We start from the raw sequence: 17384 nt of genomic DNA, 5'->3' as shown, positions 1-17384 counted from the left end.
TCTAAGACTTTTGGTTGAACGGTGGCTTAATGTCGATTGTGGTAAAGAGGGCACCGCTTTCATTGTAAATGGAGGACTAGTTACCCATTTGGCCAAGCACTTTAACCCAAATTTCAACAAAGACAACACTTATGTGGTGGTTAAAGGAGGTCATCTCATTGATATGGACACCATGATTCACAAGTTTAAGTGGGTCAAGCATGATTCTCTTGACACCAAATATGGGTGGTTAACCAATGAAGCTAGATCCTTCACCTTGCCTTCAAAGATTTGCCGATTGAATGCTCACCAACCAAACTACCTTCTTCCACTCTCCGAGGAGACCGAGTATATTATTCAACAACAAAGAGGCGAGATTGACGAGCCCTCCTCCTCCATTATCACCCCACCTTACCCATTTGAATACCAAGAGTTCAAACCCAAGGTTGTCAAAGTGGGAAATGATTACTTGACACTACTCATGAGGGAAATGCACAAGCAAGCTTACAATGATAGAGTGGATGCTTACAAGGCCCAATATCCACCCCTCCTACATCTAGCTAGGCAAGGACTTCTTGATCCGTCTTGTCCTTTGCCTAGTTGAGCGGATATGGAAGTATTCTTTCCTAGCATTCCTAGTGGTAGTAGACCGGGTGGAGAGGAGATGGTTGTTGAAGAGGGTGGTGTTCAAGAAGAAGGTGTTCAAGAAGAAGAGGTCCAAGAAGGTGTTCAAGAAGAAGAAACTCAAGAAGAGGAAGAGGAAAGTGAGGAAGAACAAGCAAGTGAAAGTGAGAGTGGACACGATTCCACATCTATGGAAATTGATGATACCTCAAGAGAGGATGATGATGATGATGATGATGATGATGATGATGATGATGATGATGATACGATGGTTGAAGATTAGCAAACTTTAGAGGCTCATACACTCTTACACCTCCATTATGGTTTGTCTACTTCCCTTGTTTTTATTTTATCTTGATCATTTATGTTTGAGAAGTCCTAGCAACATGGAGGACTAACACCTTGGCTTCATTAAGGTGTTCTTTTTATTGTTCCCAACTTGTAAAATCGAAAATGACAATCTTTAGTTTCATGCATTGCATTCCATGTGCATGAACTACCCTGAAATTCAAGACGTTAGAAATAATGTCTATTTTGGTTTGGGGAAGTCCATGCATATGCATTGGGAGCTAATTTAAATTATGCACTCCGCCATAACAAAAACACATGCATCATGTAGTGCAGCTTAGTATAATTTGCATTTAGTTTAGAAATCATGCATATTCATTGCATAATTTCCTATCGTATTAGCCATTGAGGACAATGCCCATACTAGTGTGGGGATGGGAAATTCTAACTTGACTTTTTTTTCAAAATCCAAAAAACAAAAAAAAAACAAAAATCAAAAATTTCGAAAAATCCAAAAAATTTGAAAAATTGAAAAAATAAAAAACATGTTCATTTCCTTTTTAGTGTAGTCTTGTATATATTGTGTTTGTTCATCCTTGTTCACATTGATTGACTACGCCACATCCGAGACATGAGGATATTGAAGACCGCATGGTATAATCTTTCCAATCTCCTTTTTCCTCTTTATGTTAATGACTATGTGGCTTTATTTTGATTGATGCGGTAAAAACAATGTGAATTTAGGATTGCAATTAGATTATTTGGCATACTAGTTGGTAGAAGCACATGTATTAGGATGTATAGATGTTAGTTGCATCATGGCGTGTAGTTTGCATGTTAGAAAAATTTTGTGAAACCGTCTACTTGGCAAGCTTGACAAGTGTATATAGGCCCTAGTATATGCTTTTTCTTCTTAAGACTTTGCTTGTTAGAATACTTGTAAAACACCCTAGGATGTGTCATTCTAGTATCCTTTGACCCATGGATTAAGGCCTAGTCAAGAGTACCTTGTGGTGTGATAACTCCTTGGCTACCGTTTATTCCAAGGTGACCCTTGAAACCATGCAACCATCATTCATCCATGTTCTACCATATATTTTGTCATCAAAAAGGGAATGGGCACAAAAAGAAATTGTTCAAAAATTTGAGTTCAAGAAATGAAATGAAAAGTCAAAAAATTTGCAAATGCATCAAAAGAAAAGAAGAGTAACAAAAATGAACACTCCTATGCTTCAAATATAAGGCACCCTCGTTACAAATTGGGGTGACTTTGAAAATGTTTAAAAGAAAATGCAAAAGTTGAAAGTTGTCAAGTATTGAAATGTCAAACATCAAAAGAAATGACAAAAAGAAAGTGTTCTCAAATGTTATATGCCACAAGAAATTGGGGGGAAAAAACAACAACAAAAGCAAACTCCCACATGAAACTCAAATACTATCGATCCCTTTATCCATCGTATCCACTTTTGTGCATGGTAGAGAGGGGACGACCCTTCTTCTTCTCTAGGCAAGAGGGGGAATTCCGCGATCCTCCAGTGTTTCTAACACCATAGGGAGTCTATTCTTGACAAAAGCATTTAACGATTGAGGACAAAGGTACCCTAGCTTGACACAACTTGTAGGTGATTTATTGGTATCCTCCTAGGCTTAGTAGTTTGAAGAAATTGCACTTATTAAGGAGTGTGTACCCTTGAATTGCTTCCCCTTTAGATTATTTCCGCCACTTAGATGAGGAAAGTGGCTATTCTTTTATAGATGCATCCATTACTTGATTTTGTGTACTTTAATGTTTGGATGTGTCGTCATTTTGGCAAGACTCACCTTGCCTTGCAAGAAGGCATCTTACCTCATGGCTGTCTTGTTGTGAGTTGAAGGGGCGGAGTGAGACCCGCTAATTGTCTCATATCGGCTATGCTAGTAGGATAGTTTAAATAACGGTCCTAGTTTTGTCACCTCTTTACTCGGGACGAGCAAAGGTTCGGTTTGGGGATATTTGATGTGATCAATATTTGAGCATATTTAGTCCCCGAATTAGCCTCGTTCCTATGCTTTTTAGTGCATATTTGGGTCATTTACCATCTTTAGTCCATTGTTTTGCATATTCTTGGAGGTTTTGTTTCCTTGGTAGGAGAGGAGTGCAAACCTTGCATTTTCAAGGCAAAATAGAGCTAAATTGATCGAATCTAATGACCAAACATCAAAGAGAAGACAAGACTAGAAGAACTTTGTACATATTGTAGTAGATGGGCAATGATGAAGAAGATCCTTGCATCCCCGACAAAATCCCGGAGGATTGTTGGGAGAAGAGAAGAAGAAAAGAAGAAAAGGAAGGTTGGGACAAGATCCGAGCGTCTTAACAGCCGGGACGCTCGTCCAAAACCGCCAGAATCCGCTCGTCCAACCACTCGGGCGCCCGTCCAGAAGCCTCCCAGGACGCTCGTCCAAGCTAACCAGACGCTCGTCCAAGCTACCCAGACGCTCGTCCAGCCACCTGAGAATCCGCTTGTCCTGACCCTTGGACGCTCGGATTGTGTTACAGACCCACACGTCCTCTTCTTGATCCATGAAAGATGCGCATATTTTTGAAAGACCGGCTAAAAAAAGACCCGCATCTTTTCTGAGAGGAGCGATTCCTCAAGGACTTAATCGTCATTTAAGCCCTTAGTAAACCCTAATTTGTGTACCTAATCCCATTATAAATACCCCATTAGTCTAATTAGATTAATCATGTTCTTCTTATCAATCTTTAGTGTAGTTTATATCATTCTAATCTCTTCTTAATCTTGTAATCAACTTCTAATCAAATATTAATACAAGTCTTATTTCCTTAATTTCTCTTTTGTTCATCTTTTATTTTGGGTAATTGAAGATTATTTGGGTTATTATTGGGAGATTCACAACCTTCCAATCATTCATCAAGTACTTCTATTATTCTTTGCTTTATTTTGGAATCATTATTAGGTATAATTCTCTTAATCCCTTTTTAATTATTGTTAATCATCTTCATTTATTCATCATGTTTTGCTTTGTTAATATGATTGACAACCTTGTTAACATGTTAAACTTGATAATGAGTGAGTAGTTTCCTTAACTAGGGTTAATGGTTAATTAAGAATGCTTAATTTAATATGTTTTCATAATTTATTTGCTTGCTTGTTGTGATCTCAACTTATGCACATGTTATGTTTGATGAAATGCGAGCCTATGAATCCTTGCATTTTTTACCCATCACTTACCTTTTCAATGAGACTTGTAAGACATAAACCAACTCCAGTCTCATTAGACCATGCATATAGTTGAGTAGAGAGGATTAAGTCAACTTGTAGGTGTTGTACAATCTAATCGATTCGGCTCCGGGACCCCAACCTTCCTAGGATTGTAAGATATAAACCAACTCGATTCTATCACAACAATAATTGCTTGCTTATAAGTTGAGAATATGTTTGTATGATCAATTCCCATGCATCCCCTATGAACCCATGACACCCTAGTGCTTTTAATCAATTGTTTACATCTCATTTTAATCATCTTGCTTGTTTACTTTTATTGCTATTTAGTTTAGTGATCTTCTTATCTCAACCCAAATCATGACACCCCTAGACACCGCTACTTGCAATCGAAAATCCTACATCAATACCCGTCCCTTGGGATCCGACCTTTACTTACCTCTTTACTAATAGTAGAGTTGTTTGTGGAGATATAAATATTGTTTTGGTCTAGGTGCTTCTAACGACAAGTAACCGAAAATTAAGCTCCAAGTGAGTCTGACCAGCCTCACCAATCGGTAACGGCCCATGACGTGCTTTGGCAAACCAAGGTTCCGTGGGAGAAGTGCCGCCGCCTCGAAACCAACGCGCGGATGGCCCATGTCCACATTATTAAATTAAAATAGTCAGATAATATCCAGACATTTTTACCCATCTAAAATTAGGTCAAAATGGTAAATAATAAAATAGATAATGGATGCGATAAATACATATATTCAAAATACATTATTAAATTCCGAAATAATCAATTTAATAAAATACTTTTATAATAAAATATTATTATAAAATACGGGGTGTTATAATAGGTTCCAAAATCGTCGCTCTGATACCACTTTGTAACACCCCCATCTACCAAGGAGCCTTAACAAGACCTTCCCTAGCAGATACGAGCGTCACCATCTCGGTTGCCCGAGGAATAGTATATCATAATGCCAATAAAAGAACTATTACAGTTAGTTACATACTTTAAACTCAACATAAAAGAAAGGTACAACTGTTGAAACAAAACATCTACGGTGAGACCACTCTATGCCAAGACTCGGTGAAAGACTCGTCCCTCCAACGCACCCAGATAAGCTCCATATATCAGCACCTGCTAAGTCTGACTGCTCATCATAATGGATCACCGCACACATAACAAGAAAGAAACACAGTCAAAACCACACAAGGTCAGTAACTGAAGAACGTCATACGAAACATGGTATAACATAAGCACAAACCTCCAACTCCAGATCATCACCAATCACCTGTCTACACACTAAAGTGTGTAGACCTACCCGAACACCATCGCAATAGATATTCCACGCCGCCAGTGGGGACCGTAGCCGTACCACCTAAGCCCCGCTCAAAACTATAGAGCGAATAACCCATTGACCATTAATGTGTACATCCCCCTTGTGACGGGAACCACAAGGGGCGGAACAAGGGCGTGAAGCTATTCCCGAAAATGACTCCACTCAGCTGGGGAAGCACCCCACACACACACAATCATACCACTACACAATCAGAATTACCACGCAATACACACAACCACTAATCAACAGTACTGAGTAAGAAAACCTACCTTTAGCGATCCGCAGCTAGCATCACATCCCTACGATTGCAAGACAACCACCTACCACACCTAACAACAAAGACGAACCCTTATTACTAACAACCATAACCACAAACGAAACCTAAGGATGATGATGATGACTTACCTATGCTTGGCATACCGGCGACAAGACCGCAATCCGACTCGAACCCATGGTAGACTCCAAGAGTGAGGGACTCAAAAGGGTGATGAAGGAGAAAGAGTGTCGTCGATCTAGGTTTAGGAGACATGAAAATGAAAAACTGATTTGGGTTTACGACTTCACGATTTATATCTAAACGCTGAACCAGCCATACTCGATCGAGTATGGAACCTACTCGATCGAGTGGCCTCTACTCGATCGAGTCACCCGACTGCTCGATCGAGTGGCCTGCGCTAGATCGAGTTCCCGATCCCCCAAGGTTACTAAGACGCAAGGCCGATAGTGTAAAGGTTCCAAGAGGTCAAACATTTGTCTAAGGTTAGTCAACAGGCAGTCAACGGGTCCCTAACAAGGCGGGTATTACAATATCCTCTTTGCATTTCCACTGAGTTCATTTCCATTCCCATCGTCTATCCTTCTGATCCACCCAAAAATTTACTCCACTGAGATTCCAAGCTCTAAAATACAACATTAATTCACATATGGAATTACTCCTACTATGGGAAAAATTAATTAAAGTTCTTACTGATTGTGTTTGCAGATTTAGTAACCCTAGTTACATACAAATCAAGTGAATAAGCAATTATTGGTCGATAATAGGAATTTCTACATACAAATCAAGTGAATAAGAAAGTTTGAAGAATGTGTATCGTTTAAGAAGAAATAACTATGTAGTGGAAAATTGAGGGGATATTGAGGATGATTTCAAGGGAGATATTAGATACAATTTGAATTGGGGCCAAATTGCACTTAGTGTATGACTTATGGGGCTAAATTACTCCAATTGAAAGTTCAGTTGGTCTTGCTTGTGACGAGCACTATCCGTCACAAGTTGAAGACGGATAGTGCCCCTCTCACAATAAGGAAAGTGGGAGGGCAAGTGGGGGGACAAATGGAGCACCCCATGGATAGTACCACTTGCATATTGTGAGAGGGACACTATCCATCTTCAGCTTGTGACGGATAGTACCCATCTTCAATGAGATTTTGTGTTGAAAGTTATAGGGCTTAATTTCACAATTATAAAGAGTTATGGAGGTCAATCACCAATTCACCACTTCCCCGTTTTTAAAATATAACCCTATGTGGATTTAAATCCTGGTTCAGCTCCTAGTCTTCCTTCTGAACAACATAACACAACATAAACTCTTGTGTCTCACTTAGACCTGTCAAATTCTGACCCGACCCGAAAATCTCGACCCGACGACCCGAACCCAAAATGACCCGTTTTTTAGGGTCGAGACCCGACCCGTTGGGTCAAAGATTAATCAGGAATTTTATTAAAATATTATTATTTATATATTCCTTTCTATTTACTCATTTCCTCCCTCTTTCCGTTTTCATGATAGTCGAATTTTCTTCCTCTTTCCTTTTTTGAAAGGTTTTGTGTGGTCCAAATTCAATTATATGTGGGGTCGAGTATTTTGTGTGCTCTAAAATCATTTTCTTATTTCTTGTGCAAAATGGAAAGGGAAGAAATGAGTGAATAAGAGGGAGTATTATATTGAAAAAATAGTTGAATTTTTTTTATTACTTAAAATTACAAACACGATTAAAAAGTTAATTTTTGTTTAATTTTTATAATATTTAAAGATAAAATAATTATTAAAAATAATTTATTTAATAAATAATAATTATGTCAATATAATTAATATAAACATTGAATATGATTAAAATATTATTTTTAAAAAATATTTTTTTGATTAAAAAAATCGTTAAAAATAGGCATTAAAAATTATTTTTCGATCCGTATTCTAACCCTAACCCGATGCGGCCCGTATGACCCAACCCGTATTCTAACTCAATCCAGGACCGAACCCGCCCGACCCGTCTAACGGGTCTAGTCTCACCACTTCCATTACTATCATTTCCTCCCTATTTTTTTTTTTTTTTTTGGGTAGAAAACTATCATTTCCTCCTATACCATGGAACATCAATTACCGTCCTCCTCGTCGTCGACGACTGCTTAAAGCTCCTTAACGGCGAAAGCGATGAGTCTCGCCGGCCTCCTCCTCGTCACCAAATTCTGTAACCGCCACGACCATCCGTCTATCCGTAAAGTCTACCACGCTATTTTCCCACGCTTTCTCGACCGCCTTTTGCGCACTGGTATATATATGCTCTTACATACCGTGTTATTACTCCCAGTGACGGAACCAGAATTCGAACTTACCACTTAACTAGTAATAAAATACAGTAAATTTAAAAGTTATCCAACATTTTTAACTAAAAATTCAATTTGTTTAGCTTTTATATTCTTTGTGAGCGGTATTTTAATAAAGGTAAATAAATGATTGAGATAAAGCGAGTATTATTCAATTAAATTGATGTTTTTATCGGAGACGGTGGTTAATTAGAGTGTGGTGTTTATGTTGATGAATTGTTGTTAGGTATGCGCGAAGGTAACGAGAATTGCGAAGCGTATTTGCGTTGATCTGTTTCGGTACTAGCTGCGCTTTGTCGTGTGCCGGATATTGCGTCGTCTGCTGATATGCAGTCTAAGGTTCCGCTAATTGTACAAGTTATGGAGAATGAGTAATTTTCCTTTGCTCTCATTCTATTGATTTGTGATGTCGTGTTTCGGTTTCTGATGTCATGTTATGTTGCTTTGTTGTGGTTGTATGCAGTTTAGAGCCGTCTCTTTTAAAAGACTGCTACGATTATTGTTCCTAATTTGTACCAACTCAGAGAACGGAGTTTCCACTTTATTCGAGTCTGGAGGCCTCAGATCCCTGGCTGTGCATTTGCCTTTGTTGCCTGATGGTATTCAACACGAGAACTGAATAAACTAAAAATTTTAAATTGCCATATATGCTTTGATTGACATAGCCTGTGTAATTTCTGATAGTTCAGTATGATCTTGTATTGTACAAAATATTAGGTATCTCTGTTGTTCGAATGCTTAGATATGTGTGAACTCGTCTCTGATTGTAGGCTCTCACGTGTTGGAACTTTCCCTGAGACTCGTACAGCTTGTCTTTAGTAAAATCTCTGTGGATATCATCGTGAACAGACATTTGACTGATCTCACCATTTCATCTTATTTCGTGCTGTATTTGAATCGATGACTGAATCTTTGCCTTTCAGGTGCCATGTATAGCTAGGCAATTTGCCTTTTTGCAGAATGCTTTGAAATTTGACCTGCTCCGGCTGTTGTGTGCGATCCTTTCCTCCAATCATTCGGTACGTTCAAATTATTACGAATGCAATACTAAATTTTTGTCTTTATTGTTTTCGTGTTAAGATTAGGTAGTTGGCAAACAGTTTCTGTAGGCAGTAATTCAGTTACGGTGGGAAACTTTAGCATAGAATACGTCTTTAATTGCTCTCTCGTGCTAATTATACTATAATTGGAGCATAGTCACTGTACCTATGGAGCTGTGCACAAGACCTAAAATTGCTTTCTTTTCATAAAAAAAGATTGCTTGGTATGTTTTTTAATTTGAAGGTTTAAACTGTTGACCTGCATTGAGGTAAACCTTATCTGGTTTTCTTTTGTGCCAGAGTGTCGCTTTTCCTGTGATTCTGAGCATTTTTCATGTGACCAAAATCCTTCTAGCATCCCCATCGCTCCACTTTAGGCCATAAATATAGCTTCATTATTTTGGTTACATATCACTTTATGGAAGTTGACGGCAACAAGTTTACCACACATGTAGGTATCAAGTAAACTTTAATATTTGGAGTATGTTTACGAGGATTGGCTCTTTATTGATTCTGCATAATTGCGATACCATTTTAACCCATTTCAGTTCCCTTTTACTTGCCAAAAACATTTCAGGTTCCTTTGCATACTTCACTACAGTCAAAGTCAGGTGATACATGGCCTGTTTATATAGGTGCTGGTGTTGTGGACATTTTACAAAATCGAGTTGGTAAGTTCGTCTAAACATTTTAAATAATTATATCATCTTGGAATTTGCTATTCAATGTTTTTAGGTGGTCAATGCCAAGTTTGTTGCTTTAGTTTGTTGCCTAATTCATTATGCATAAGTTCTGCCTCTTGTGAAGGCTGGTTTCATTTTTAGCTTGATTGTATTAATCATATTTTGTAAACAGGTCCAGACCAGAAGCTTCAGGGTCTTATTGTGGCAGAGTCCATGATATCCTTACTGGGGGAGCGTTGGCTGATAGATCAAAAGGATGTTCCTGATCTACATAAGCCCACTCCATCTGACAAGTGAGAACTTAGTGTAGAAGTTTTTGTATTCCAATAAGCCATTTTGCATGCGAACACGATACATATTTCTCCTTCTACATGACTCGTGTTTATTACTTGTTTTAGAGTCAGCAAAGGTTGAGATTGCTGTCCTTCTCAATGAGCTACCCTACATGAAATATGAAGCTTCATCATCGAATTCTGAAGCTATTTCTTTAAAGATTCGTAATCTGACTATTGCCTTTTCTTTGGTAGAAAAGGTAGTCAAACTCATCTCAAATATCAGTGAAGAAGGTAATCTTTATTCTGCTTACCATGGTTGTTTCAATTTCATGCATTTAGATTTTAGTCAGGAAGGCTTCTCCAATTGCATGCCTTTTCTTCTATTGTTTCTCTTAGGTTAAAGTGAATAATTTTTTGCTACTATCACTTTTGTTAGTTCTGTGTAGACAATGTTCTTTCTTTTTGATTGATGGGAGACACTGATCAACATTATTGCAATTTCAGGAGGAATTTGTAGTGATGACACCTTCACAAAGGTGATTTCTGGGCTTAATGAGACACTTGAAGTAGTCCTTGAGTATTTAAAGGATGCAAAGGTAACACATACTCTTTATCAACTAAGTGGCTTCCCAGTTTGACTTCTATTGGTTGAATTTTTGTGGCTACTGACGAACATCATGCTAAACGTATTAACATGATACTTTCTCCCTCCAAATTTTGTGTTACTTTCCTGTAATGTAGAGTTGCACATACTGATTCAAAACAAATGCAGGGCAATGGTGTTTACCAATTTTATGTCAAAGGGCTATAATGACGTTTCTTTATTTAATTTTTCTTAATGTAACATCTAGTTACCTGGGGACAATGTATTTGGGATGGGGGAGATATTAGAACTGCTTATAAAATGATTCAGCTACAAGCTTAAAGTATTTTTGATGATGTTTAGTAAGAGAAAACTGTCATTAGTGCTTCCTGGCCTGCATAAAAAGTCAATACTCAATAGTGATGGTTATAACTGTGAATACTATTTCGAACGTTATAGATTGATTCCTTCAATTAATAGAACTTAATATTGAGCAGGATCACGGCCATAGGAAGGGAGATGATCTTCTTGCTTCTGCGCGAGTTGCTGGAAGGTTTTTTGTTGACCTTTTCCTTTGCTCTGAAGCTTTAGTAGTATGGGAACTCCTAAGTTCTACTTCTATTCTTTGGGATTTTACTCGACTTTTTTTTCATTTCTTTTTCAATTATCTGGCAGAGGCGCCTTTAGCATGCACAGAGAAAGTCAAGGACCTTTGACGTTATCTGCTGTCAGTTGAAGGTGAAAATGAGTCAAGGTTAGTCGTACTGGTATTACAGATCCAAAGTTTAATTAATTATCATTTTGAGCTTTTGATACCATGTTCCTTTTGTTTTGATATTTCAGTCCCTTTCTATCTGCCTGCTTCATGCTTCCCTTCCTGTGCCAAACAACAATGACGACCAACGGAGTAAGAATTCTGGCTTCCTCTGGAGCTTATAAAACAGTAAGTATCTGCCCCTGCGTTTAAAATGAATTTTTGGCGCACATGCATTAAGGATTATGAGGAGTTAGAGGTAGCCATTTCTTGACATTAGAGTTTTCCTAGTTTTCTTGTTCATGCGTGCTGGAAGGTGAAGGTCCAAAATAACTGAACTACCTGTAGTGTTGGCCGACTACTGTTAAGAGATAAAGTGAGGGGCCAAGAGAGACATCCTCTGCTATTTTGTGGTCACAGTCGTGCGGTAGGCATGTTAGTTTGGTGTTGTTCATGGTGGGATGAAGGTTTAAATTCAATTGCTCAAGCTATTGTAGTTTGGCTGCACTTACAAGTGTACAATGGTTGTCGCTTGTAGAAGTCGGAGTCTGCTCATTCACTGCTTAGGGTTTACTTCTCCTTTCATGTTATGAATTCGTCACTACTTCCTGCAACAATATGAAGCATGAGAAAGTTGTGATGTTCATTATCTCATCGATCATTCTGTTGAACTGGCTTCACCATAGTAATGTTCTGTATAGCACACCCATTCAGCTTTCGGGCTCAAATCTACGTAGTAGTCGATATAATGTCTTATTTAAACACAATTATAGGGAAGATAGCTAATGAGTCAAAGAAGAGATGTCCTGTATAGACGATACAGTTGCTTTTTCTTAGTAGTATTTGCTTTTCTCAAGGAAAGGAATTTATTAAGTTGTTACTTCATTGATAGCATAAGGAAATTAAGGAATATCAAAGAGCACATTTAATGCAATTGTTTATGGGTGTGACAGGTTATGGATTGTCTTGTACGATTAGTTGAGAAGGATCCCCATCTTGTTGAGGATAGCAGCTCTATATTTTTGGCATGTGATACGGTCATGAACTTTTTGTTGAAGGTAATACAGCATATGATATCTCGGCCCTGGATCTTTACCATTACACATTAATTATACCTGTGGTTTTTAATTTCTGTCTTTTCACTCCCCTTTTCTTTGATGCATTGATTTTCTCCAGAGAGAGCACATACATATCCAGCTAGATGAATCTGCTTTTGTCAATGTCTTGGAAGGCACTAGCATATTGGACAGGTATACGTCCATTCGCTATTACATAAAACGAGCTTCTGCGAGGATTTACTGAAGTCAAGATAGATTTTTGGCTTGGATGTTTTTGTTAAGTGCAATTCTAGTTAAATACACTGGAAAACTGATACCTAACAATTCTGCGTTCATAACATACCTTTAGCTAACATAAGCAAAAAACTGAAGTAACTGTACGTACTGCCTAGTATCTGTGATAAGTTCTAATTCATAGGCATTCCTGTTAGTTAAAAGGGGAGTCCGATAATTACAAGAGAAGATGAGAACATATTTGCTTTCAAGGTTTGCCTTCGATTAGACATGGAATTAAAGGATAATTACCTTATGGTGCTATGTTCTTTGGGGTAGGTTCTAAACTACTATGGCATCAGGTTACTACTTCATCAGGACAGAGTTTCCTTCAAATTTGCTGTCCTATCATTCTTTCCATTCAGTATATATGATTTACGTCTAGTAGTAAGCGGTGTTCTTTCTCCTGTTTTGTATCATCTAGGTGGAATGTTTTAGACTTTTAGGTGATGCTCCTTTTTGACTTTTAGATGCAGTTCTCGTTTTGCAGCATTTTGCTTTCTCTGTTTGGTCATATGCCTAAAACTTTAGTTCTGTTTTTTAATGAGTATTTCTCTCGTGGTGCTCAGAAGGAACACGTGACTCTTCTATCATAATGATGGCATCAAGTATCTGCTCACTTATATTTGAAGCCATGTCAGAGGAGAGCCTTCTGCAATACCCAGACGTTGATAAAAATATTCTTAGTAGATTATCTAAGCTCATTGCGAGAAGCCTGACTATAAGTGAAGGGGTAAGTTGTACGTAGGAGTATTAATGAACTGTGTCCTACTTATGATGAGTCAATAGTTAAGCTTCACTTCAAAAAAATTGGTTGGGCTATTTACCTAGTTTTAGCTGTGCTTCAATTAAAGATGATTCTTAGGGCTTTTATCATTGGCCTATTTATATGACCTCCTTGTCACGATATAATTGTTCAGAACTTGCACAAATTTATCACAGCATTGTACCATTCAGGTCCATCGTCAACTTGTATATGATATTTATTGATCTTTTTTTCTTCCTTTCTCCAATTAATTTGGGGAGAACTTTCTCTGAAAATAAGCACACCAAGCAGCATTTAACTTTACAACTGAATTCTTCATTTAGAACATCTCTCACCATCAACATTCTTGTCTCATTGTTGTCCCCTGACTGCTCTACTAATAAGTATCTGAACTTGCTTGGGTCCAATTGTTACTCTTGCTTAATCCTTTCTCGTTCATAGTTCAACCCGCACTTTGTGAGGCTTGATGATAATTTGGCATTATTCCAAGCAGCTGCTCACTGGTTGAAATATTTTCAGGAAACGTGCGATGATGACAAATCTGAAGCTGATCTTCGTCAGATTATAGCTTCAGGTGTGTGTATCAATTTCTTATTTGTCGGTTACTTAGACACCTTATTGTATTAGTATGTTATGGTAAAGAGTGTGCAGATATTACTAAATTGCGTAGGTTGTGCTGTTATTTGGATTCAGTAATCACCAATTTGATTGCAGGATATTCACGGTGGTCGGAAAGGTTTCCCTTGGTCAGACAGGCAGCTGCAAGATAAAATGGTAGAGCCTCGTCATAATTTTGTTTCTGTAGTAGGGAAGCCTACTCTATATGAACATTAATAAATAAATACATTATGAATGATACTTGCTGCTGTCACACGAGATATCGGACTTCATGTTTTGTTACTTCTTGCCACCCCGGTAGAGAGAAAAACAAAGTGCAATAGTTATCAGCAGGAAGATGTCCCAGAACATTTTAATTTGAAAATTGTAATTTCAAAATGAAGATGCGTTGTCCCTTGGTCGATTGTTGGTTCTCATCTAGATAACATGGGTGTAATGATTGTGTTTTCAACGTAGTCTGATTTATCGTGTTAATAATGTTTTGTTATCGAATTAGTCTTGCAACATTTGTTTTTATTAACCAGACAGTCTCTAATCTGAATTGATGGGGCAAATCTTCTCATGCTCCGGTCATATAGTTAGTTTTGCTGAAGACGGGTCGGAGCAAGTGACGGATAATGCCACTCACAAAACGGATAAGGGGGACAAGGTGGGGTACCCCCATGTGCTTCCCTCTCTCCTCTATTTGGGTCATTTGTGAGAGAAAATGGCGACGGATACGTGCCGTCACAAATGAGATTTTGTGCCGGTCATAATAGTAATGTTATTGCGATATTAAGCCATATCATGACTCATGAGGTTACACGGGATAAGCGAAAGCAATCTTCTAGAGTTCCATAATATCTTTCACCCTTGACCCCTCAAGACTTTTTACTTTATAAAGAAACTTAATTCCGTTCATCCCTAGTATGGTATATGCAACGATGGCATAATCCTTTGATCTGGTAAAGAGTTCAACATGTACGAAGTATCACATTATCACGTCCTTCAAAGTAGCATCGACATAAATACATAATGCATTGCCGAAGGGAATATAAGGTGCAAGTTACTCCTTATGTCGTGGTGGTCTTGTTTATTACCTATTCCATTCTGAGTGTGTGTCAGTCAATTGTTTACCTTTTTATTTTGGAAATGCTTTTAATGAACAAATTAATCCTTCACACTCAATTTGATCCACTTTTCATCAATTAATTGATTATCTCTTATTTTCTTGGTCTTTTTGTCGAAATCAAAGACAAACAAATGACCAAAACTGAGAAATCATGTCACTACTCACTAGGTTGCACTCTTCCAGGTCAAAGTCGTCGCCATTTATTTCTTTCCACATCTTTTGGATGTGGCTTACATGTTGGATCTCCCAAACTTCACAAGGCAGGGTCCTTTTCCACCCTTTAATACAAAAATATTACATACGGGGTACTAGCATAATTTCAACTATTAAACTACTCCCTTTTATTCACAAATTTCTTCTACATTTGTTTTGGACCAAATTTAGTAGAATGGTAATATGTAGACGAAAATGAAAGTAGGAAGGAGAATGTAAATCCTCGCAACTTATATCCCGTGTCAGCCTTCAGATGACTCCTACTGAAAATTGTCTAAACATGGCGATTTCACTGTCAAATCTGGATATTATGCTGCTGTTAAGGGTTTATCTATTGGTTCTAACTCGGCGGCTGATCGTTCTAGAATGTCTGCAACTATTGTTGCTTTCTGCAAATCAAAGCTATGGAAATTGCCTATTTCTATGAAACTAAGGGTGTTTTTATGGAAATTTATGGTTAATGCCCTTCCCGTTGGCTCTGAATTTCTTAAACGAAAGATGCATTGGCGCTCTACCTGTTCTCTTTGTGAAGGCTCTTCCCCTTGTGTGGAATCTATCTCTCATCTTTTCAGAGATTGTAGTTTTGCAAAGGCTCTCTGGTTTGGCTGTCCTTTGGGACTCAGACTCACGGATGGGGTGGATATTGATGTTAGGGATTGAGTCATAAACTTGGTTACTTACTTTTTAAAAGGGCCCGATTCTAACTCACTCATTTTTCCCTTTTTTGCTACCCTTTGGAGAATTTGGTGTTGTAGGAATGAGATGGTTTTCCAGAACCGCCGCCCTTGGCCTATGAGTGCTCTCACTATTATTATGGGGGACATTCAGTGTATGAATGAGGTTGTATGTAGCAAGAGCGCTTGCCTTATTCAAGCGCCTTTCATGGACATCTCTCCTAATTTTGTTTTAGCAAAGAGGATTAGAAATTCTTTTCCTTTTTGGATTGTTGGTTGGCCTGATTGTGGGAATGTTTGCACTGTCAAGTTTGATGCTGCTTGGAGAGAGGATAGAAGTTCTGGCATGGGGTGGTGCTTGTTGGATGGTAATGGAACCTTAAGGACTACTGCTCATGCTCGCACGTTTGCTTCATCTGCCCTGCATGCCGAAGGGCATGCTGCTATCATGACGCTAAAATGGGCCTTGGACGAAGGCTATCTCCATATTCGACTTTTTACAGATTGTCTTAATTTGGTTATGCAGGTTGCCGCAGCGGAGAAGGCGATTGCGTCTATTAGTTGTATTATCCAGGATCTTAAGTCTATTGCGTCTCGTTTCCATTGTTGTTCTCTTAGTTATTGTCCTAGGGGAGTGAATAAGATAGCTCATAATCTTGCCCAGAAAGCTCTATTGTAAGCTATGTTATGTATTGCTGTCAAAAAAAAAAAAATAGAATATTAACCACAAATGATAGATAAATAAGGAAAGTGGAAGATCTTTATGATTTACCAGTTTAGGAGGAAATGTGGAAGATGTTAGTGAATAGACAGAAATAATACTAAGAATAGTTTTTTCGCCGAGTCGAAATTCAACCCAAAAATTTGAGTCACAAATCCAACATAGGTTGGTTTAATTTGAGAAAATTGGATAATAAAACAGAGTTTATTCTAGGTCACCATATCACGTGCTTACTAAATTGAGATTTCAACAAATCCACGACATCTAATTAAAATTATCAAGTCGCGTCAGCTCTTACCAGCTCTAGCAACAAGCCAATAATAACTGTTTGCGACTGTTCTTTCACTGCAGAAATAAAGAAATCCGTTAAGTAGGGCATAAACCCTCAAAAACCCTAATCCCCAAATCCCCTCCATTCCCAATTTCTTTGAAAATTTGCAGAAATGGCAAAATGCGATGACGTAAAAACGAAGAAAAAGAACAAAGCCATACGAAAGAAGCTTAATAGAGATCCTGATTGTTTTTGCATCTGCTTCGTGAAACAACTCCATGCTTTGA

The 17384-nt window shown here is 38.1% G+C and overlaps 1 protein-coding gene and 1 pseudogene across 1 annotated transcript; both read left to right on the top strand.

Annotated features, from left to right (window-relative positions):
- The first annotated feature begins 643 nt into the window (after positions 1-643).
- Positions 644-14369, top strand: LOC141641037 (uncharacterized; annotated as a pseudogene).
- On the top strand, positions 14342-16784 carry LOC141641036 (uncharacterized). The gene is made up of 3 exons (XM_074449714.1): positions 14342-14473; positions 15756-16030; positions 16187-16784. The coding sequence occupies exons 1-3, from the start codon at positions 14342-14344 to the stop codon at positions 16782-16784; spliced, it is 1005 nt and encodes a 334-aa protein (XP_074305815.1).
- The last annotated feature ends 600 nt before the right edge of the window (positions 16785-17384 follow it).

This window comes from Silene latifolia, chromosome 2 (genome assembly GCF_048544455.1).
Source record: "Silene latifolia isolate original U9 population chromosome 2, ASM4854445v1, whole genome shotgun sequence".
In the NCBI taxonomy this organism is placed as follows: Eukaryota; Viridiplantae; Streptophyta; class Magnoliopsida; order Caryophyllales; family Caryophyllaceae; genus Silene; species Silene latifolia.
The sequence above is the reverse complement of the archived record's forward strand: the minus strand, read 5'-3'. Positions and strand labels throughout refer to the sequence as shown.

Bases quoted from the DNA above. Each gene is read 5' to 3' on its own strand.
- LOC141641036 (XM_074449714.1), top strand. From the start codon at position 14,342: ATGATACTTGCTGCTGTCACACGAGATATCGGACTTCATGTTTTGTTA. The intron at 14,474-15,755 runs GTAATTTCAAAA...GCTGCTGTTAAG, and splicing joins AACATTTTAATTTGAAAATT to GGTTTATCTATTGGTTCTAA. The intron at 16,031-16,186 runs GTTTGGCTGTCC...TTGGTGTTGTAG, and splicing joins AGTTTTGCAAAGGCTCTCTG to GAATGAGATGGTTTTCCAGA.